Consider the following 24,258-nt stretch of genomic DNA (forward strand, 5'->3'; position numbering starts at 1 on the left):
TTAACAACTTTAGATAATACTTGAGAAAATTTAATGTTATAATTATCTAACATTTTTTGTGAAAAATACTTATGCAATAAACAAGAAACATTTCCGTATGAATATCATTACAGAAAATTATTTTGCATACAAAAAATGCACAACAGTGTATTTCTTTCTAATGTTAACTTCTTGAGCACAATTGTCATTTTTAACCTGAGTTGCACCATTATGCATATGCTAGCAAGTGCTAAGTAAATATAGGCTGGATTATACAGTTAACTAATGACTGACACCTTCAGAGACTACTAGTACTGTTTTCAGCTACCCAGTTAGTTAGATCTCCAGGTACTTAACTGATCCATTTTATATTTTAAGAGATAAATCAAATTATTGGTAATTGGAAAAAATTCTCAGATCGTTGCCAAAAAGTAATCTGGAATCTAAAACAAGCTGATTTGAAACCATTGTGTTACCATTACTCCTAGTCGCCAGCCATTTTTCCATGTAGTATTATGATCCTTTTTTTTAAGAATAAAAAAAAACATGACGTAAAAAATATTTGATTTTTCTGACATTATCAGTTATTATTGTGTACTTTTTATTTGTATAATAAATGTTGTTCTTACATTTTGGTATAATTTGTATGTTGATTTTTGGTTTATAGGTTTTTAAAATCTTTGAGGGAAAAGGTATTAGAACCTGAAGTATTCCATTTAAATCCAAAAAAAAGTGATACATCATTTTTTAGGCAAGTGACTGGATTTCTACCTTCATCTGTTAGCTGGTATGGTGCTTATCTTTTCAAAGTGAGTGAATATGTGCACACACACACAAATTTATAATTTTTTTTCAGAGTATTGTACATTTGCTGTTACTGAGTGTATGAATGCAAAATTCCACACTAATCACTTAATATTGAAAAATACTCACAAAATTCCTTGCTTTTCTTTTTTGAGATTTTTCATATATATTTTATTAGGCTGATGAAGGATTTCATTTATCTACACAATCTACACAGGTATATTATTGGTCATGAATTTTAGATCAATTGTGATTACATTATCTTAACCCTTCACTTAATGATATTTTATATTTTAAAAAAAAGAATTCAAATTAATATAGCTACAAAAAATAATTAAAAAATTTATTTCAATATTTTACCCATGAAAAAAAAAATTATTCCAATATTGAAACATCATGCTGCTACATGCCTGAAATATGCCAAATTTATTTGTTTCATTTATGGAACTTCTCATGATATGTATCTCAGTTTGAGTCTATAGTAGACAAATTAAAAATTAAATGTTCAAAGTAAAAAAAAATTAGATTAATAAAAAAAATTAAATAATTAGCTACTCATGTATTTTGAAGACTTCCAAAGACGTAAGCCTAATTTATTTACAAAATTAATCTTAATAATTGTGCACATATCCATGAATATGACTGTTTTACAACACATTTGTATAAAATTTTTTATCACACATGGTTTTTTAGTTTATGGATTTTTTTGTTATTTAAAAATTTTTTTAAGTTTTTGAACACTTCCCTCTTGCAAGGACTTAGTCTTAATAATTGATTGAGTAACAATCAGTATTTACAAAATTAACTTGTGCACATGTTTACAGAGAATGACAATTTTTAAAACAAAGAAGTACACTACACTGGCTACACTTTAATGAAATTTTTTTCTGCATTTAGGAAATTTACATCATTGTCTTTCTTCAACAATATCTGACCAATGTTCAAACCCGTCTAACCTGACATCTTTTGGAGGAGCTGTAGTAGATGGAACTCTCTTTTTCACCTCCAAATCCCGCTCTAGTTTAGCAGGAGGGCGTCTTCTTTTCCACAGAGAAGTAGCATTATACATGCAGAGAGAAAAAAGAGAGATCTTATCAGAAATCTGCTTGTCTGATGGATGGTAGTTGTTTTTCTGTACATCAACCAATAATTTACATTTGTTAAATCTAATAAATGGTAAAATAATTTAAAGTATTTTTACTGCAATTCTGTATCATCCCAAAATAGAATCCAGAAGATCTACTCTGCTCATCTGTTGATTGTAAATATTTACAATTTTAGTGCAATCAATGGGTTCTTTTTTTCTAGTTTCTTGGCTTAACCGCAAAACTTTGCCCATGGGCTGCCTGCCAACGTAAGTTGATAGCAATGACAACTTTTTGTTATCACACCAGTATACAATTGCTACATCTACACCGACATTTGTGGAAAATTCAAAACTTTCACCTTTCAGTATTTCAGTTTTTTTTAATCCTGCTGTTGTTTCTTTTTGAATCATTTATTTGTCTCTTATTAGTGGGTGGTTTTTGATCATTCTCTGAAAAGTTAAGATTTGGGATTGTATTTCTTCTAAAAATTCCAAGTTAGTGAATACCTTTTTGCTCCATAAATACTAGCAACTGTAAAGAAGTATAATAATTGTCAAAAAAATAAAACTTATAATGCATGTTTCCTGGAATTACATGCATGTTTTCTTGAATTAAAACAACACAATGTTTTTTGGAGTGTTTCCAAAAAACATTCTTTTTTGGAATTACTCTAGAAAGTCTAACTACAACATTTACAGAAGTTCCAAAATCAGGTTCATTGAAATAAACTCTGGTTTGGATCATTCTCAAGTCCAGTATATATATATCTCTATATTATAAGCAAAGCCTGAGCTTCCAGCCAGAACGAAAAGTTTGTAGTCCCATTTATGAGGTGTAGAAGGCAAGTACTACTTTAGATAAATTCTTGATTTAGTTGGACACAGTTGTTCATCAACTGACAAATGTTCATCTAATGGAACAGATTGAAATTTTTTGTTTAAAGTAGATAAAAAGTTTTATTTTATGAAGTTAGTCATGGTTGGGATTGCCAGTTGGTAGCATCAATGTAGTTATTGAAATGTGAATTGCTAATGAGCTTTTCAAAAGCATTCAAAAGCACTCATAGTTTCTTGGATAACTCTATTTCCAATAACATTATTCCAGTAGCTCCTTAAATTTGTAAGATGTATGTTGGATATATACATATACCAATAAATTTTCAAGCCTTTTCATAGAGAGTGTAAAAGGTTTGTTTGGATTTTTTTGAACACTTTGCTTTATAGTTTCTTCAATTATTTTATCGTTTAACTCCTTGTCAAAAAAGTATGAAAAACATTGCAGGAGTGTTTCAAGTAACAATATATCTTGTGGTACAGTTTTATTTCCACAGAAATTAAAATTTTCATATTTATGTTAGTTTCAAACCACTGCAAATTGCGATTAGGCTTACCAGACAATAACTTACTGCAACACACAAACTCTTTGTTTTTCTGTGGATTCGTATTAGTCTTTTTCTTTTTAGCACTTATTATTGGGGAATTTTGTGCATTAATTGCAGTTGAACATCCAGGCAATGATTGATCGGGAAATAGGCTTACTCCTTTGTCAGTCTCAGATGAAACTACTTTGTCTTCTTCAACAAAGAACTCAAGAAATCTAAATGAATCATCAGTACTACCTGGTTCTACAATATCTGGATCTAGAATGCCATTTACTTCAAGATTGACATTGCCTACCCCCTGCATGCCTATTGCAGGAATCATTATCATCTACTACACTATTATTAGATGCATTTGTACTTACAATTTCATCTTTTTTTACTCTCTGAACATTCTAAAATTTCATGCCTGTAACTAAGTCAAAATTTTCTTCTGCATCTATGTCATTAAAATCATCATCATTTTCAAGTGGAATAGACAAATAATGTTCAACTTCCTTTTCTAACAACACTAAGTTCATATTTTTTTTTTTGTAAAATAATACATAATAATCTACTTCCTAAGTTGTACAAATATTATTAAAAAAAATTACTTATAAACACACAACCAATAGCAACGTAACCTCATACAACTCAATCAACATGTGTCATGCATATTCTTGTCAGATGACTGCATTGCATGATGTTCCAAAGTAGGAACAGTTTTCACGAACAAAGAAAAAATAAATGTAACTTTTTATCTATATCACCTGTGTTTTATCTTTAAAAATAATCAATAAATGTGTAAATTTTTAATCTAATCCTGGACAATTAGAAACAATTTATGATGAAATATAAAGTACGGCTATTTCACTTTGGATGCTATCATGAAAGCTTTGAAGAAAACAACACATGAGAGACATTTTAAACATTTATGTCGGATAGAATTCATATTTTATTTGTTCCTAGAATGCCAGAATATGCAGCCATAGGAGTTAAAATTATACATTGATAAAATGTTATTAAAAAAAAAAAATGTTCCAAATCTGACCCAGTATGTGGTGTAGAGTTAAAATAATGCTGCTTATCACTACAATCAGTTTTACCTAATAGTATAATTTGCTATTGGCCTCAGTTTGAAGATCATCTTCTGCATCATTTTTATCCTCTTCATGTTAATGCCTCATCTGACCGTGTTTCCTTTGTATTTTTCCATGCTCTTTTATTTCCTCGTTTATCATGTTCACTTTGGTCATATATTGCAACATCTTTCATGTTCATGCACCAGCCAGCCCTGGCCATGACATATCTGTTGGGCTCAGAAGCTACTAGCAAGTTGTTCCTCACACCCTTGCCTAGTCATTTTCGGCTGATGCGCACGTCATGCTTTCGGTGTGGTGATCCCCTTTTCCACAATTTAAACATCTACTAGGCTTTAGATATGCTTTATTAGTAGATGACTTGATGAGAGCTTGTGATGGTCTCCTTCCCTGAAAGTGTTACAGGGCTGATCGTCCACCTGTTTATTGGTTGAATGAGGAGATGTCACGGAAATGCAGTAAGGGCCAGAAGGGAAATTCAGCGGACTTATTTCCACTCAGCTAGGGAACATTGTAAAGTACTTTACAAATAGAGAAGGAGGGAACTACAGAAGCTCATAAGGGAATCCAACAAGGCTTGCTGGTGCAAACCGATTGAAGAGATTGAAAAGGTTCCACGGGAGAGACCATACAAGATTATTGTTAAGTATGCTGTGAGACCTAGAACACTCACCGCTATGGATGTGGAGGCAGCTCAACAGATCATTGGTGGATTATTTCTGCATGGAGCTGGAATTCCAACGACTACCTCAGGTGAAATACTAGTTCTACCAATGTTCACGAAGGAAGAATTGATCACGATGATGGAGCGCGCCCCTCATGACAAGGCCCTTGTTCCTGATGTGTTACCGACTCTTGTGATTAAATTGGCAGTTCGAGCTAATATTGATGTATTTCTTATTTCTCAACATTTATAATATCTGTATGAGAGAGTGGGTATTCCCTGAAGCGTGGAAGGCACAGCGTCTTGTATTAGTGCCAAAACCTGGGTGTGATCTGGTGCTTCCATCCTGTTATCATCCACTGGCGATGATTAATACATTGGGGAAAATCATGGAGCATATGCTCCAGCAAAGGCTGGTTCGAGCAGTGGAGGATGCAGGCGGCTTCTCGGGGAGACAATATGGTTTTCAAGCTGGGAGGTCTGCACTTGATGCGGTGGAGGAGGTGATAGGCACAGCTCAGATGTACCTTGCAGAGCATAAAATGTGTGCATTGGTGGAGTTGGATGTAAGAAACGCATTCAATTGCGTTTCTCGCATTGCCATTGCGAATGCTCTCTAGAATCTGCAGGTTCGTGCATATCTGTTAAAATTATTATTGTTTTGCTTAAGAGACCGGCAATTGACTTATACGGCGGAGAATGGCATGATTATTAGAACCATTGATCGGAGTGTGTCGCAGGGGTTGGTCCTTGGACTGACCGTATGGAGTACAGTATATGATGGGAGTCCTTTGAATTTCATTTCGAAGGACGTTGCTGTGGTTGGCTATGCGGATGACATAGTACTCGCAGTCGGGGCAACTACAAAGAGAGAGATTGTGGATGAATTCAGGCTTTGTATAGTAGGATCAGTACTTGTATGGCTGAGGTTGGCCTTGAGATGGCCCCTGAAAAGACGGAGATTGTACTTATCACCTCTAAGAAAAGACGTCAAACACTGAACTGGCGGGAAGGAAGGTTGATTCCAGAATGGCCATTATCCAATTATCCATTATCCAATCCAGATGACCTTGGCATCTGGATTGATGCCCAATACAGGTACGGAGTCCATGTTATGGAAAGTTGTGAGAGAGTGGGGAGGACAATGTGTGCGGTTGCCATCTTACTTCTGAACACCAGGGGGCCTGGAGAACTCAGGAAGAGGTTATTAACAATTGTGGTGTATTCTTCCCTCTTATATGGGGCAGAGATCTGGGCAGATGTTCTGAGGTATAAAAGGTATATGGGAATACTTGCTGCGCTGCATAGGAGATCCTGCCTGCGGATTTCGGCAGCTTATCATACGACCTCAAGAGAGGCTGCAGAAGTGCTGGCTGGTGTTATGCCATTTGACCTGCTAATTGCTCACAGAAGGAAGTATAGAGAATTAAGGATGCTTCCTTCTTCAGAGAAGAAATTAATTGTGACCAATTTACAGCAGCTTATGAATAATTGGCAAGAACAGTGGGATGCGGGAGAAAAAGGTTGGTGGACTTACTGTCTGATTGGGAATGTAAGGAGTTGGTGCAGTAGGACGCGCGGATCAATTGATTACAGTCTTATGCAATCCCTGGCTGGGCATGTTGGCTACAGATCGTATCTGTTTAGGTTTGCTCTTGACCATTTAGACTGCTGTCCAGCCTGTGATGTGGAGGAACCTCTGTACAATGTGTTTTTCTGTTTTACGAGGTTCCAGGATGCACGGAGGTGCATACTGGATGCCCTGGGTTAGGTGGACATGTTCAGATCTGAGGATTTTCAGCAGATAATGCTTCAGGGTGTGAAGCAGTGGACTATTATTGCAAATTATAATAGAAAAGTTTTAGAACTCAGTAAAACAGAAAAATACTTGTAGGAGACAGTGAGCATTGGCACGGCCTGCATGGGAATAAGGTGTCAGAGGATGCCGGGTTGGACAGGTCTGCGGCTGAGTGCCTTGGGGGCCCTCTTGGACATGAAGGGGGTTGCTTTGGTGCAGTGAGGCCGTGGAGTGTCCACGGCCTCACCTCCATTAAATTTAATTAACTTTTGAGTGTACTTTGGTGGATAAGTTATGTCTTGTGGCCCCATATCTTCTTGATTGTGTTGGCGTGATTGTATGAATGTATAATTGTGTGTGGTACGTCTTAGTACCTGTTAGGTGTTCTATTTTTTCTGAATGTTTTTCTCTTTTGGTATTCTTGTAGTGCTTTGGTTTTGGTATGGATGATGTTTGCTAGTGGAGACCGAATGTGTGTGTGGGTGCTTACCCCCTCTCCTGAAGTAATGCTTTATTAGCGGTTTCCCAAGAGGTGGGGTCGCCAGGGGTGGAGGTTCAGTCAGTAGTCCACAGAAATACATACGCATTTTCTGTAACAGCTTGCGGAACTTATTAGCAAGTATGACACTGCTTTGGCGCCCGTAAATGGGATTCCTCCACCTCAAAAAAAAAAAATAAAAAAAAGGCTTTTGACATGCTCTAGTCTTATGACCCTTGCCTCCACAGTTGTAATAAAGGTCTGATCTGTCTGATCCTGTGCAATCACTTCTTCTATGGCTGTAGCCCTAGCACCTGAAGCACCAGTCTTCAGTGAATATAAGCCCTACCAACCAATTTAAATGCACTATTATACCAGTTTACAAGCTGCTCTGCATGTTGTAATCACAGTAATATTTTGTGTTTCAACATATGTGGGGCTTATTGAAGAAATCTTATATTCTTTTGTTTCACTTAGTCTGCATGTGATTGTGTCTCTGACTATGTGCACAGGTATCAGCCTCCACATCTTTGATATGAACATCTGCCCTTCTACCAGCTTGTGTCTTAAGGTCCACTTGTAGTTCCACCTTATCCCAAAGTACTGAGGTGAACTGTTCAGCCTTCTGCTCCCCTTTAATCCTGATGTGCAGCTCGTCATTTTGCCTTCTGTAAAGAGAGTACATCACTAACCTCTTCACTGATTACTGCTGCCTTCACCATGTGGAGTAAATCTGTGTATGACCTGCCATTAGCTTTCACTATAACTGTTCTACTCTCATCAACAGAGGGGGGGGTTAACTTCTTCACTGCGGCTGGCCCCGACCCAGTCTGTATAGTTGTAGTCCCAGGATGTGGTGTAACTATTAACAACCGGCTCAGTCCGGTCTTTTGAGTATATAAGACAGAATTTTCTTGATTGATGCTCCAACTCCCCCACCAGGAAGAATAAATGCTACTCCATAGGACTGCTCCAAAACGCGTCTAAATGCTCGCAGTATGAACATCAACAAAATTCTCTCACCAGTTAATGAATCATAAAATATTCTGTATCTGCATTTTTGAATTAATGTTATTTCCTCCACCATAATTGTTAACTCTTCACGAATAACATCACCAGGTTTTAACGCAGGGTCACGAGGCGGTCCATTCACTGAGCCTTGCCTGCTTGCAAGCTCATCTAGGTTGCATGTATTACCGGTACCTGTGGGTAATTCCTTTAATTGTGTGAACCTGTCTTTGAACATAGCAGGACACTTACGTGGTAAGTCCAAAAGTTCGTCATTTGTTAGTTCCTCAGATAAAATGGTAGCGACATCCAACTCACTTGTGGTCTCAGTCTGTATAGCCTGAGTGATCAGATTCAATGGTGGAGACATTTCAGTCAAGTCTTTGTATATTTTTGTCAACTCCTTTTCATATGTAATGATGTATTTGGGTAACCCTGAACCCAAATGCTGCTTCAAATTCAATATGGCCATGGCCAGTTGTTGAGCAAGGTCTGCCAGGCTTCCAGGCAAGGTATCCTCCCCTCTGAGGATACTGGGTGCAAACGCTCTTTGCCCTTAGTGTCTGTTTTCCTCGGTGGCAATCCTGCAGGTTCTGAAGTTCTTTGAGTTACTGTATCTTCTTGTGGGAGCGAGCTACGTCGTTGCATGTTGAATTTTTGACTTCATCGCCGGATTCTGTTTAAAACATGTACCCACTCGGTAAGAAATTTTCTAAGTTGAAAGTATAAACAGTCTGTGTCAAAAGCTGGAATTAATGAACAGCTGCTCACTATGTGCATAAGTAAATTACTTGAGCACCAATACACTTAGGTTAAACTGAAATTGTTAACCAACACAATATGGTGACTGATTCCTGCCGACTTGGCTAAAATACCACCAACTTATAACAGCTGGCCTAAACTAATATATATCATGTTACTGGTTATATCTTGTTACTAACCCTATTATATTATTTATAATTGAAAACACTACAAGTATTAATATTATTTATATCAGTAAATAATACTAGTACACAAGTCTGCAATAATAATGATCACCAGACATTAATTTTAACAGAAATAGAGCACTATTCCTCCCATGAATATTAATGAAATCCTGTAATAGGTCAACTTGACCTCCAGTGAAATAAAAAATAAAATAAAATTAAATCTTTTTGTTATCTGTCAATCAAAAATTATTATACATGTCCATTAATCAACCATCCACTGTTTCCAGTCGTCTGTACCATTAATTAAACCAAAAATCCAACCAAAAAAGCCTGTTATTTGCAGAGCGAAATGTACACCGTGCAACACTCGTATAAGTCCTAACTCTCTCTTCCTTTCCGCAGTGGTGATATCGTAACCAATGAAGTTCATCTGAGGTGTGATTATTGCTAGTTGAAAACTTCTCTTTCAATTAAGATGTACCCTGTTTCTTTACCCTGCATATGTTCTGTCTTTTCCTTGCTAACCACAGACTTTATTGTCTTACTTTCTGCTGTACTTCTTTGAATGATAAGTTGAGTAGTAGCCGGCAGTGCATCCCTTTTTCTTACTTACAAATCTGAAATTCAACATAGGCTGAAATTCAACGTAGGTAGTCTTACTAATTTTTTAAAAACCTTATACTTTAGCATATTTTGTCCTATCAAAATTGCAATGTATATTGATGAAATCCACCAAAGAGCTCTTGCTACTTTACTTCCAGTATTTGGATATTGGTTTCTCAAGTGTAAAAACTTACTGTCACGATCATCCTTTGACAAACCTTGCATGATGCTCCTTCATGAGTGAGTTTTTATTTAGTGAGTAAAATGAGGTCCTGTTTGTTTTAGCCCAATTTTTTGACATTTTGTTTGTGTTTTTGAAGTGGTTATGGTCAAAAAACTTAACTGTTTTTAAGAAATTTTATTATGTTTTTTCATGTCAAAGGGCAGCACATTGAACTTGTTCATTGATCAGCAAATTTTATAAATTATCTGTTTCATAATTGACAACTGGTACATGAAGAGTACTGGCTGTTAGTCCTCACCCACAGAGCGGGAGTGGGTGTTTACTTTTTTGTATATAGCATTTTGCGAATGTGGTTAAACTTTCTACAAGCAGTATTTCTTTACAGTTGCTGAATTCATATTTATCACATTTAATATAGATGATGATGCTGATAGCTTCTGTTTTTCCTTTAGGATATCTCCTTATTCCAAAATAATGTGTATGCATGCATGGATGCGTGTGTGTGTGTTTAAAATACTATTAAATAAACCACCTAGTAAGAATATTGAGATAAGACATATCTTACCTTAATTTTTCATGAAAGTACTTAAGCAGGATCCTGCATTCTCTGCCATGATTGAAATAATTCTGTTATTGCATAATAAAAATAAATTAAATAAAGTAACAGGAGAAATTCTTATGATATACTGCACATGACTCATTTCCTGTAACAACGATAAGACCATCAATGTGCAGCCTGTACAATGTTATTATGTATTGTGATTCATTCCGAACTGCTTTTACTTTATCAGTATCGTTGTTTTATTCCGTTGGTTAATTTATGAAATTTTGTAGTGTTTGTTTTTGTTTGTATTTACCTAATATTTTGTCTAAATGAAAAAGGTATTCTGTAAAAGAAAAATGAGATATTATTGAAAAGGTTAAGGCAGTTCATTCGAAAGCCAGTTTATCCCAGGAATTTGGTGTGTCTGAAGATATTATACGTGGTTGGGTGAAAGAAGAAGATAAATTGCGTTCTTTTATTGATTTGTTAGATGAAACAGTCAGATTTGATCACAAAAAGGTTAGACTTGGTGACGTTAATGTTATAGATGAGTGTATGTACTTTTGATTTTTACAAAAACAGAGTGAAGGAGTGTTGCTATCAGGGCCAATACTTCAAGCTCAGGCACTAAATTTTCATGAACAAATTAATGGAGAAGAATTCAGTGCTTCAGATGGAAAATCTGTCATGGCTTAGGCCAAGTAAATATTGAAGGAGAATCTCATTCAGCAGATGTGATGGCAGTGGAACATTTTTCACAAAAATATTACAATCAGTTATAGAAGAGAATAACTTCAGTGATGAACAGTTGTATAATTGTGATGAAAGTTGTATTATAAACTATTGCCAACAAAAACATTAGATATAAAGCAGGCACCAAATAAGTCTGGTATGAAAATGAACAAAAAAGGTTAACTTTTCTTTGTGTCAATAAGTTGGGGAATCATAAATTGAAGCCGTTGTTCATTGGTAAGTATACCAGCCCATATTGCTTCAAACACGTTAATATGAATTCATTACCGGTTATTTTTAAAAATAGTAAAAATGCTTGGATGATGTGTAATATATTTTTTGAAATGGTTTAACGACAAATTGGACCTTATGTTAAAAATTATTTACGAGTTTGAAAAATGGAAGCTTTATTACTTCTTGACAATTGCCCTGTTCATCCGCCTAGTGAGTTGCTGAAATCTAAAGATGGGAAAACAATTGCAATGTTTTTACCCAAGAACACCGTATCTTTGATCCAACCATTAGATTGATAAGTTATTTAGGCATTTAAAGCTTATTACCAACGAGAGCTACTGACCGCTATCGTTAACTCAGCATTACAATTAACAGAATTTCTTAAAACTGTGTCATTAAAAAGTGTCATAAACAGCGCTGGAACAACATGGAGTAATGTAAATTCTATTACAATTAAAAATAGTTGGTCAGTATTGTCACAGAGTAATACAGAAGACATTGAAACAGGAAATGTTCATGTTTTTACAGACGAACACGTGCTGGAATTGTCAAATTCAGCCGGGCAAGAATTGTCTGTAAGTGTTCTCAATGAGTGGGTTCAAGAAGATAGTCAAACATCCATTGCCCATTACATGACCGATGAAGAAATTGTAAACTCCGTTCTACAACCTAACGATAATTTGTCGGAGGAAGGAGGGAAAGGTGTTGCAGAGGTCACTGTTACATAGAGGTCTATACCCTCAGTAAAAGACATTCTGGAAAATATAAATAGTTTAATAACAAGGATGGAACAACAAAGTGATAGTGATGATTGTCATTTATTTCATTTACAAAGTGTAAAGTCATATAGTATAAAGAAGATACATACAGCCGCGAAACAAAAAATTATAACTTCTTATTTTATAAAATAATTTACATTCAAAGAATTAATATTTTATCTTCCGCAGTTAATTTGTTTCTATGTAAGTACACATTATACTGTATTGGCTTTTTCTATTAAACCATTATTGCTTGTTTTTTTGCCTATTTTTTTAATTGATCCCATTTGTGATTTAAAATTTACTTTCTAAATAATGAGGTTAGCCTACAATGCAGATGCACATAAATCACCTGATAACCATGTTATAGTGGGTTTACACTGTATATATATATATATATATATATACACACATAATTTTTTTGAAAATTCAAATAATTCATTGACATATTGACTACTGTGGTATTAAAGTTTAATATTAAATGAAATTTAAACACCCAAAACACAGTAAATGGATAAGTTAAATTTATCCTATTAATTTCAAGAACTGATTTTCACATGATCTGCATCTTCAGGTGGTATTTAATTCTACAAATATATTAAAGTAAATTTTTTTTATAATTTGTGAATTTTGAATTTTTTTCAAATAGTTAACTGTTTTATAAATTTTGATTTTATTATGGATGACTTCGCAAATTCTGCTGTCCAGAAATTATAAAAATATATTTTAATGTAATTTTAGAATTAAATACCAACTTAAGGATCCTGTGAAAATCAGTTCTTGGAATTAATATGGTAAGTTTAACTTACCTATTTACTGTGTTTTGGTAGTTTAAAAAATTTCATTTAATATTAAATAAATAAATATATATATATATATTTATTTATTTATTAGCACAGAAAATTGCATTCATTAAAAACTAACTATTTGAGAAAGCCTTAATAAATTTTACCAGAATTATTGTATTCTAACATACAAAAGCCTCAAAATTTGTTCAGTTCATGAAAAAAAATTTACTTGGTAGGAAGCCTCTGATATGGAAATGTACAACACAAATTGTAACTCAAGACACATTCTTCACTGATCCAACTAAAGTTAGATGTAATTGATGTCAACATCTAATTCAATTAATTTATTAGTTATTTAATTTAACCAATCCATTTGGTTGGATTGGTTAAATTCAACATTCATGTCCATGTTGGTTAATGTCTTTTATGATGGACACTGGGTTGTCCATAATCTTTGTCTAAAAGTTTATAATGAAAGAAAGGATACTGTAAAAGCTGTTAACTTAATTTTAGTAACCCTGCATGCATATATTTTAATTGGTACAAGTCATATCTAGCAATATGTTCCTGAACGGTATTGAACCTTTTAGGATAGAAATGTAGAAAATCTTCAAAAACATCCATATCCACACCATATGAACTGCCATGAGGTATCAAGTTAGGGTGTTTTATTACTGGTGGTTATCAACTGGTAATATCACAATCCAACCATGAGTATAGCCAGGATTTTTCCAGGGAGGGCAAAAATAAGATAACATTTTTTTATTAAAAAATGGTTTTATTTGAATGTTTGAAAACGCTAAAAGTAATTAGTTGCAATGCTATTTGAACCTATCTAAATCTTATTTCAGCTCTAGCCTACAAGAGTTCTGACTAAATCTTAACAAAATTTCTTTCTCAAATTTATTTTTAGCTTATAGAACACTCTTTTTATGCACACTCATCATACATAGACTGAAAAGCTGATTTTCTGTCATTGTTGACCGTAAACAAGTTTTTACCCTTCATGAGGTGCTGAAGGATCTTTCAATAGTGGATGTTGTGCAGAGCTGTGCAAATGAGATAAGTAGTGCTTGTTTTAGGGATGGGTAGAATGACTAGATTTCTTTAACTAGTGCAGCTAGTTCTATCTCCTTCAGTTTGGCTTTTGGCATGTTTTTTCCTTTCCATTGATTGTACCAAAGTTCAGCTTCACTGAGGAAATCATTCAAATTATAGTAACTATAAAAACTTGCAGTTTTTTTTTTAAATCCTCATACGTCATTATACGTGAAGTTGCAAAGTAAACATTACTTCAAAATGCGGACAAGGTCTCAGTAAAACGCTTTTTTGAAGACATTATTAATGAATTTATGTATGGAATAATTAGTGATCTTCTCCAAAACTTGCTATAAGTCTGTGCTGGTGGATTCGTGCAATGTTTCTGCTGATTTATGATTTGTGGCATGTTGAAATATGTTCCAAGATGGTTGGCTATTGTTTCAGCCTTTACTGTAACACTTTCGTTTACAACAGCCACATTTCCGTGGTGCTTTCTCATGATGTCTGTAATTTTTTTTATGTGATTTGCACATTGAAGTATGTCCACACTTGTTGACTGAAGAACATTTACCACTGGTTGCAGGAATGCTGAATACTTTACTATGAGACAAACACTAACAATAAATTCTGATTTTGTAGCAGCGCAATGCATTTGAAAAGCAGCTTTTCTCATTGCATTGTTACCATCTGTTGATAGTTTTTCAAGCGCCATAACTATTTGAACATAATGTTTCTTGAATGTGATGATACTTTTGTTTTTTTGAGACCAGTGGGTCTCACAGAGCATTGGTATATTCGATATGCATTTTTGATGAAGGGCCAATTCTCGGAAGAATCTTATTTCTTTTATTGTGGAGACCATATTTCATATTACTGCTATTTTGTTTAAGCCGTTTTCAACTAACTTTAGTTTGTGACTACTAAAGTGAAAGTATAACAATCTTGTATACTTTTCTCAAACAATTTTCTGGACACCACCATCCTTTCCTGCCGTACTGGGACACCCATCGTATCCTTGTCTGATGCACTTTTCTGGATCAAGACCTACCTTTTCTGTAAAGTTGTTAATTGCAGATGCTACAGATTTTGGATCCATGTCAGTCAACTCTACAAAACCTAGGAATTCCTCAAAAACCATCATCTTTTCTTTATAAAAAAATTTAACTCCAATGGAAAGTTGCTGTTTCCCTAATATATCACTGCTCTTGTCTGCCAGAATACTATAAACACATGTTTTGTTTATGTCAGTAGTGATGTTTTCTGTAATGATGTTGCCACATAGGCTGATTATTTCATTTTGAATCCATGTTGACAAGTAAGTGGCATTTTTTGTAACCTTTTTTTATGTGCTGTTTTAAAATGTCCTCACTAGCATCAATTTTGAGTTTGATCAAGTCTTCAAAACACCTTCATGATTTTCTTTCCCCCTCAAAGGTAGGTCATGTGTACCACAAACATCACAGTCGGAATTATTGATGCAACAATTTTCTTGTTGGGTTCTATTTCTTGTTGGTGGACAGAAATCAGCTGTACATCAACAGGTATATTTTCAACAAAACATTTTGCTGCTGTGGCCACTGAGATGATGTGTGAAGTTTCATGAATTTATTCAAGTCTTTATTGTGAGTAAAGGGCTTCACTATGAAAGAACCTGAAACAACATACCTATTAGTTGGTGGAAACAGCATGCAATAAATGCACAACACACCCCTAATTTCTTGGAATACCCCAGCCAAGGAGCATAATTCGCCAACCAGCTGTATTTGAATTTTCTTTTTAATTGCAGAGCATCCTTAGCAAAATCATAACTTTGAGTTGGTGACCAACAGTTTTTTAAAACTTCCATTTTTTGAGATGAGGTCATACTAAATGAACGTCCAAGCCATGACCCAAGCCAGTGGTCATACTAAATACGTTTGATCCGATCCTGTACACCAGAACCAGATGGTAATGAAGAGCTACTTGATTTTTCTCTAACATTCTGCTTCAATTTCTCTTCTCTGCTGCTATCACTTTTGCTACCACTTTAATCTGGTTGTTTCCTCTTCAATTTCCCGAAAAGAAAAGAAATAACTACTACTACACTTCCCAATAAATAAAAGCAACTAAGAATTTAAGCTTCTAAAAGGACTCTGTACTAAAAACTTCAGCCTTAAAAATGTTTTTTTATCATCTCCATACAATAATTTTTCACAAAGTTATAGGGTTTTGAAAATAAGTAAAACATTTTTTTTGTTCATGAAAAATGTTTTAAACCTAAATATGAGTAGATGAGTTTCAAAACCATTTAATTGTTATTTTTTCAAATTTAAAAAAGTACATTTTTTAAATTTCTACAAAAGTGTACTAGTGGAATAAGTATAAAAAAAACTTAAGAAACTGGTGGATTGGTCAAATCTAATAGGCTGTGGCTGTGCACAGAAATTAATGTGAACCAACATGGTTCTGATTTGAGGTTAGAAACTTTTGTGTCAAGATTGTGTTGTATTTAATATAGCAACTTTCGTAGTCATTGAACTTGATCACAACAATAACTGGACTGTTATGAATTTTGAACCATTCACTATTTATTAGCTATTGAACTTCTAATGTTTTTTTTTATTATTGAATGATGGTATTTTTTAATAAACCTTTAATATTTTTTACAAATGTGTTTTGTCATTTGCAACTAGCAGAAGTAGCTAGTTGCAATATCAACCATTTCAAAATTCAAAACCATCTAATTAAGCAGAACTCCTGCAAAAGTAGCTGATTACAATTTTCAATCGTTATTTTTAATTATTAGACTGTGTTATACTTGTTATTTCCTTATTTAGTATTGTATGATTTTTCTTAAAATTTCAGTAATAAATACAACATAAAAATCGCTATTATTACAGACAAAAAAACTGTCTTTACATTTCCTCATTTTAGGTTGCTTTAATTAGGTGGTTTTAGATTCATCGACTCAAATGAAAATAATATAAATACTTACCTTTCATGCTAAAAAAGTTTCCAATATCATTTTAGATTGCCTATTGTTACGGGATTGCGGTCTGAACTAGCTCAAATGCATCAGCTCACTCAACTGATTCACTTGCTTTGATTGCAGCACTTAAATCGGAAACAGAAGGTACTAGAACTTTCCTGCTAAATCCAGTCTTGAACATTTTATAATTTTCAAGTTTTACCACAGACCTTCCAGATCTTGAACTATCAACTCTCCACTCAAATTCACTAGAGAGCACTCCTGCTGTGATTCAAACATGCTTTTTTGCCAAGCAAAACTATTATAACCTATTGATATTTGCCTACACTATAATTTTTCATTTGACTAAATGAGCCAGTATGGCAAGCGTCCTACCGTGGTTATGACTCTGGATTCAACAGCATCCTTGAAAACAGTCCTTGTATGCTCAGTTGCATTCAGTTCAGGGAATCCAAATGATGATTTAGATTTAGAAACAAGTCAATATCACTTTTCTGTAACAGTCCCAGGGTTGTATTTTCCTTGAAAATCGGGCGTTGTTGTTTCAAATGTAAAGTATTATTGGCTATAAAAGTTCTTGCATTTTTTTTTTGCAAAATGATGTTCTTTAAATGTTTCTCATTCCACGGCTTGCACATTTCTTTGACTATCCACATTGTTCTCCTTGTTTTAATCCAAAGAATATTCCACTATGTGTATGTAGTGTTGTTAATTTGCTCACCTTTAAACATTTTTCTGGGTTAGAGCTAAATATGTAAATATACTTTCCAAACAATCTTTCAAATTTAATGAAGCTTTCAATTGATAGTTGAAAGATATGAAGCTTTAATCTAGGAAACTTTGTACTTTTTTTAATATAAAATATAAGTAAAAACATGATTAATTTTGAAGTACTGATTGATTTGATAAATATGACCACCAACATATTGTTTAATTTCTGTTTGTCTACATGTTATTTAAAACACATTATTTTCTTATTTCTTTGTTTTATACTGATCTGAAGTCACAAACAAGTAGAGTCTACTTGTTTAGAGTCTACTTCAGATCAGTATAAAACAAAGAAATAAGAAAATAATGTGTTTTAAATAACATGTAGACAAACAGAAATTAAACAATATGTTGGTGGTCATATTTATCAAATCAATCAGTACTTCAAAATTAATCATGTTTTTAATCATGTTTAATCTATTCTTTTCATGTTTAATCTATTCATTTAATCATGTTTAATCTAATCATTAATTAATCATGTTTAATCTATGTTGGCCTGTTTTTCACACAGTTACTCATTAGCTGTTTGAACTAATCTTAATGAAACTTGTAGGGAGGGTTATCTTAACTGTGATGGAAAATATCTACTTTTTTTAAGGAAAATATTTGTGGTGCTTTTCTGCTTGAAAAAAAAAAATATCTTTTTGGACCTTAGAACTTGTTAAATGTAAAAGAATAAAATTTAAATATTTGACAAAAACTTTGAAATATGAAACATAAATAAACAGGTAAACAGAAGTTTGTCTCCTATTTTAGAAAAAGCATTTTTGTGCTTCCTGTGCAGGATGCAGTTTAGCAAAAAATAAAATGAAAATACATAAAAAATAACCATCTAAATTACAAAAACATTTTCTGAAAGTTATATAAAATGTATTTGTTTTAATTTTCACCTGAAAATTTTTTTCAGGTGATAATATATCTTATTATGTAAATTCAAGTTTTAATCTTTTTTTAATTAAAAAATGAGCATACTAAGTATTTCTTATTGTTTTTCAATTTATTTTTATTAAGTGCAGGCTGCATTTGTCTAGGGGCATGGCAGATATTGCTAATGTCTCAATCATTTAAATTACCATGTTGGGTTAAAATAAGTTCATTTTTGATTAAAACAGGTAATGATGATGTTCATGCATTATCTGAACAAAAAAAAACTGACAATTGAAATAATGGGTACAAATTAAAATGTGGAAAGACATTATATCAGAAGCCTTTAAGCTTCAGTGGCATGTTACTTCCAAATGGTGATATAATTGCTACAAAAATTGAATTTTTCATATTATTAAAAAAAATCTGTTACTATAATTAACTATAGTTAAATTTAATCATAATTGAACTTTTTGATTAAAAATATGAAAAAGAAAAACCAGATCATATACAACTAAATTTTTATATATTTTCCTGAAATTCTGTATCTATAACTACACCTTTATGTATGAACATTATTCAGTAGAACGTTAGGGGTCTTTGGTCCCACATTGAGGATATTAGAGTCTTGGCGCTCACATAATGAACCACTAATCATGTGCTTCCAAGAAACGCATCTACGACGAGATGCAATAATACTCAGAAGCTATTTCTGTGAGAGATACGACTGTCTAATAGACAGTAGGGAGACTGGTGGTGTTGCTATTTTCATGCGGAATGAAGTGTTGGCTATAAGGATACCATTAGCTACTCTTAATCCTGTTGTTGCTGTGAAGGTCTCTATCCCCCTTCAAATTGCATATCTCCAATTTGTAACTCTCACCAAACTGATTTCAATGCTCTAGAACTGTCAAATCTCATCGCCATCGTTAATGTAGGAGACTTCAATGCCCACCGTGTTTCCTGGGGCTCATCCTTCTGCCCCTCTCAAGGAAGTATGGTAAGCAGAGTGAGACAAGATTTGGACCTTTGTCTGTTGAATGATGGGTCACATACGTGATTTGTGGGTTTCCAAAACAATCTATTCATGAAGGGGAACTCCTTTCATCTTCTGCAGTGGCAACAACCTTGAATGATAGCTAATTTCTATCTCTACTGATGTCAGATTTTTAGGTTTTTTTTTTGATAGCCGCCTTACATGGGTCAAACACATCAAAAATTAAAAACAAGATATTCCAAACTTTTAGATATGCTGTGAGTCCTTAAAAATATCAATTGGGGTGCCAATCGGTCATGTATTTTGTATTTTTACTATTTCTTATTTCATTCCCATTTGGATTATGGTTGTCACTTACTCTTCAGCGCGTAATACTGTGCTTAGAATGCAGGATGCTGTACATCATGCTTTTCTTCGGCTTGCTACAGGTGCCTTTAGATCAAGCCCTGTCGTAAGCATCCTTGTTAACTGCAGTGAGCCTTTGCTTTGGGATAGAAGGAACCAGGTTTTATTATCTTACTTTACCCGTCTTAAGGGCAGCCATATCACCCGGTTTTTGACATAGTCCTTGGAAGTTCTTATTTTCGAAGGTGAGGACTGTCCATTTTATACTGCACCTGTAGGTATTCGTACCCGACATTTACTGCACCTTCTGAATGTTTTTACGCCTTCTACTTTTCCATTATATCTGTGTACATATCCTCCATGGAGAATCAACCTCCTAAATTTTATGTTTGACCTCACAATATACAATAAAGAATCTGCATCACCTAATTTCTTTCAGCAAATATTTTACCATATTCTCTCCAAGACAAAGCCTGATGCAATAGTATACGCAGATGGATTGAAACAGAATGATACCGTTGGATGCACATTTATTGTTAATGACCGAACTTATATGTTTGGTCTACCTGGTATTACGAGTGTCTTTACTGCTGAATTATACGCTATAAGTAACGCTTTGAATATCATTAACCTTAAGTACCATCATATCTATATTTGTAGTGCTTTCCAAGCCTTAGAAAATTTTTACTCCAGACACCCTATCGTCACCGAAATTTACAATGGAATTACCAAGTTCACAACACACAAGTGAATTTCTGCTGGATCTTTAGCCATGTGGGGATTCCGGGTAATGAATGTGCGGATTGCTCTGCTAAAGATGCATGTAGTCAACCATCCTTCATTATCCGTGTTACTGCATCTGATTTTATTAGCTATGTAAAACTTTCTCTTCGCGTGTAATGACTGGATGGCTACAGTAGATAACAAACTCCGGCACATTAAAGGTTCTGTGTTTTCATGGGATTCCTCATACAGGAAAATTCATCATAAGGAAGTAGCCCTCTGCTGATTGCAGATAGGACATATGAGAGCTACTCATGGGTATCTGATGACAGCAGTAAACGTACCAGTATGCATGTGTTGCGACTGTCGCTTGAGTGTGCGCCACATCCTTATGGATTGCATGTGTTTTGCAGTCTTGCATCACAAGTTTAAATTGCTCAGGAACATCGTCAAATCCTGGGCAATGACAGAGAAGTTTTGGATCAGGTGTCTTTATTTTTTCAAAGTGTTGGTATTTTAGATACTTTTTAGTAGTGTTGTTTTTTTTAATTTTTTTTATACTGTTATCAATTTCATTTAATGTTTTAGTTTTTTTTTTTTTTTTTCTGTATTTCATATTTTAATTTAAGTTTTAATTTTGTTTTTGAATTTCTAGTGTGTGTTTTATTTTGTTTTATTAGATTTTATATTTATATATTTTTTTCTGGGCGATAACATAAAAAATGTTTTTTGCCCCCACCCGAAAAAAATAAAATTAATATTTATATACAGTGATGCTTAGATTGAATAGCTTTTAACAATTTATTAACAAACCTATAAGTGTACAAAAAACAAGTAGATATGGATCGACTTTCCACTTATATAGTTAAATATGGATTTAAGTTACATGCATGTAACCTGTGTGATTCACGTAATTTGTGTCGCAGATCATTACAGAATTCTGGTAGCAGGGAATTAATAGGACAGTGGTAAATAGATGTGTAAGAATAACTAAATCACTTACTGACTACAAAAATTAATTGAAAAGACATACACTGGAATATAAAATGTTAAACGTGATGATTAAAATTTATATCAATTTTAACATTGTAAAAGAAGAAAATTAAATAACCACAGAAGAAATTAATCAAATTTAAAATTGTTAAAATCTTGGATGTGTAGGTCATTGTAAAATCCATTAGGAAAAGGGACAAACCGGGATAAAAATTGAAAAACAACCTTTTAAAACTAGGCTAATTAACTGTTTCAAAAGATATACAAACACATTAATGAAAACAATAAAACTAAGTAAAGAAATCTTTTCAAACTTGAAATTGAGCAAGCAGGAGGTAAACGAAACAATTTTGGGAACTTGTAAATATACACCAGGGATAAGGAAAAACAAAACCTACTGTGCATAGCACTAAGCGTAAATGATAGTCTAGTAAGTGTAGATCAGTGACCTAGAGAAGTTGGAAATTGATTTAACCATTACTTTGTAGATGCTACCAAATACAAACAGACTTATCAGTTAGATTTACCTTAAATATTAAATAACTTTAGCTCATTGAATTTATTTAAAATAACAGGACATGAAAGTAGGTAGAATGATTAATAAACTGAAATATAATTTAGTGCCTAATATTCATAGATTACATTAAAAAGCCGCTGGTTATTTTATTTAATTTTTGCATTGACAGAGGAGTTTTTTCAGATGGACTTGGAATGTCATTCATAATTCCAATATTTAAATATGATCAGCAGTAGCCAGTAATTATAGATTTATTACTAAATTATTAAATGCATTACCCAAAACATTTAAAGATTTATTTAATTTAGAATAATAGCATTCTAAGAAACAAACAATAATATACTAATTGTTTAGATTCTGAAAGCTTAAAGACTTATATCGAAAGGATATGATGCCTTTGTAGAATTAATGTCTGATAATAAACCAGTGGTATAGGAAAAATAAAAGGTTCTAAGAATATTTCATGATCTCTTGGGAAGTTATTCAGTTTGCTCAATCACAGAATTGTAATACGGATTTAAGAACTGTAAGAATTACAGGAAAAGTCTGAATCATTTGAAAAATTATGCAAGTAAATAGAACGTAAACAGTTAAAATAAATAATACATATATTCAGTATATATATATAATGCCAAGAAGCAAAACACTGAGTATGGCTTGCTACATGGTTCAGTGTTTCACCAATTTTTTTTATATTACTTATGTTGCTTTCTTCATCTAACTGAATGAACAAAAGCACAAATCTAATAGGATTTACTGATGATACCTCTATCATTTTATTTCAGATACTGCTTGGAAAAACTTATTCCATTATCAATAATAATCTAATTGGCTTTGCAGATTACTTGTTAAAATTACATCTTGACAAGATAGAATCGTGCAGTTCTTGCAAATGGTACTGGGTTTGCCACCTGTAGACTGTAGATTAATTAATTGTTCTAGATAGTGTCCTCCTTTAATCTTAGGAACCAGTTTAATTAAATGTCTAAGAATTATATTACAGTCTCACCTCAGCTGGAAATGGTATGGAACATCTCAACAGTATATTAAGAAGATTAATAATATATATATATTTTACAGGCTTAGAAAATTTTAAAATTATCTGATTGTCCTGACTGATTATAGAAAAATATTTCTATAAATATAGAATTTCTTTAAGTATTGAATTATGAAATTAGAGCTTTTGGAATTTTACCTGGTTACGATAGAATTTTTAACAGGCATCTAAAAAATTTGCAGATTATCCAAAATTTAAACCTAATATTCATAGCATCAAAAACCTTCCCGATCAACCAATTATTTGATATATATGTATGTTTTTTTATCATTTTCATTAAAATGTTTATTTGCATTATAATGCCTGAGTTGTTATAATTAATAGGTCTTTTTTTAAAATTAGAAATTGTTCTTTTACAGGCTTTTCCTTTAGATATGTCTCAGTATCATAGTCTGTTTAATTCTACAAGAATTCCACAAATTGGTAAAGATAAAATTTTTCAAGATACAACAAAACGCCATATAGTTGTCATGAAAGGAGGACATTTTTACACTTTTGATGTACTTGATATTGCTGGTATGTGATACATTAATCTTGTTTGAAATTAAATTTACCTTTAGAATTATTTAATTTTAATATAATATAAAAGTTTATGTTAAGTGACAAAAACTGTCTGTAAAAATATAGATTATTGTGAAGTAATTAATGTGATTTGATCATCTCATTAATGACCTAGATAATGACACTGTTTCATCTTTCATTCTGCTTCTTTATCTGATAGATGTTTCAGCAACATGCTGTGTGACATCTCTTATTAATCTTTTCCTTTTGTTTATCGTTTACACACATAGCTTTATCAGGTAGTCGTAATTATTTTGTTTGAATTGATTAAGTTACTTGAGCTTTGGCTTATATATTTTTTATCTACAGGCAGTGTTTGCTTCTTTTTTCTCATTTACAGTTTAGGCACTAAACTGTTCCAGCTTCTTTCCATCTC

General features: G+C 33.2%; 1 protein-coding gene and 1 pseudogene across 3 annotated transcripts in view; both read left to right on the forward strand.

Annotated features, from left to right (window-relative positions):
• Positions 1-24,258, forward strand: part of CPT2 (Carnitine palmitoyltransferase 2) — a 96,861-nt gene that overhangs the window by 27,366 nt on the left and 45,237 nt on the right. For all 3 annotated transcript variants that reach the window (XM_075363057.1, XM_075363076.1, XM_075363066.1), the window contains exons 5-6: positions 647-788; positions 23,681-23,837. In XM_075363057.1, the coding sequence (XP_075219172.1) occupies positions 647-788; positions 23,681-23,837 (299 nt within the window). The remainder of the gene's footprint in view (positions 1-646; positions 789-23,680; positions 23,838-24,258) is intronic.
• LOC142318585 (U4 spliceosomal RNA) lies at positions 9,596-9,679 on the forward strand (annotated as a pseudogene).

The sequence above is a fragment of the Lycorma delicatula genome, chromosome 1 (assembly GCF_047948215.1).
Source record: "Lycorma delicatula isolate Av1 chromosome 1, ASM4794821v1, whole genome shotgun sequence".
Lineage (NCBI taxonomy): Eukaryota > Metazoa > Arthropoda > Insecta > Hemiptera > Fulgoridae > Lycorma > Lycorma delicatula.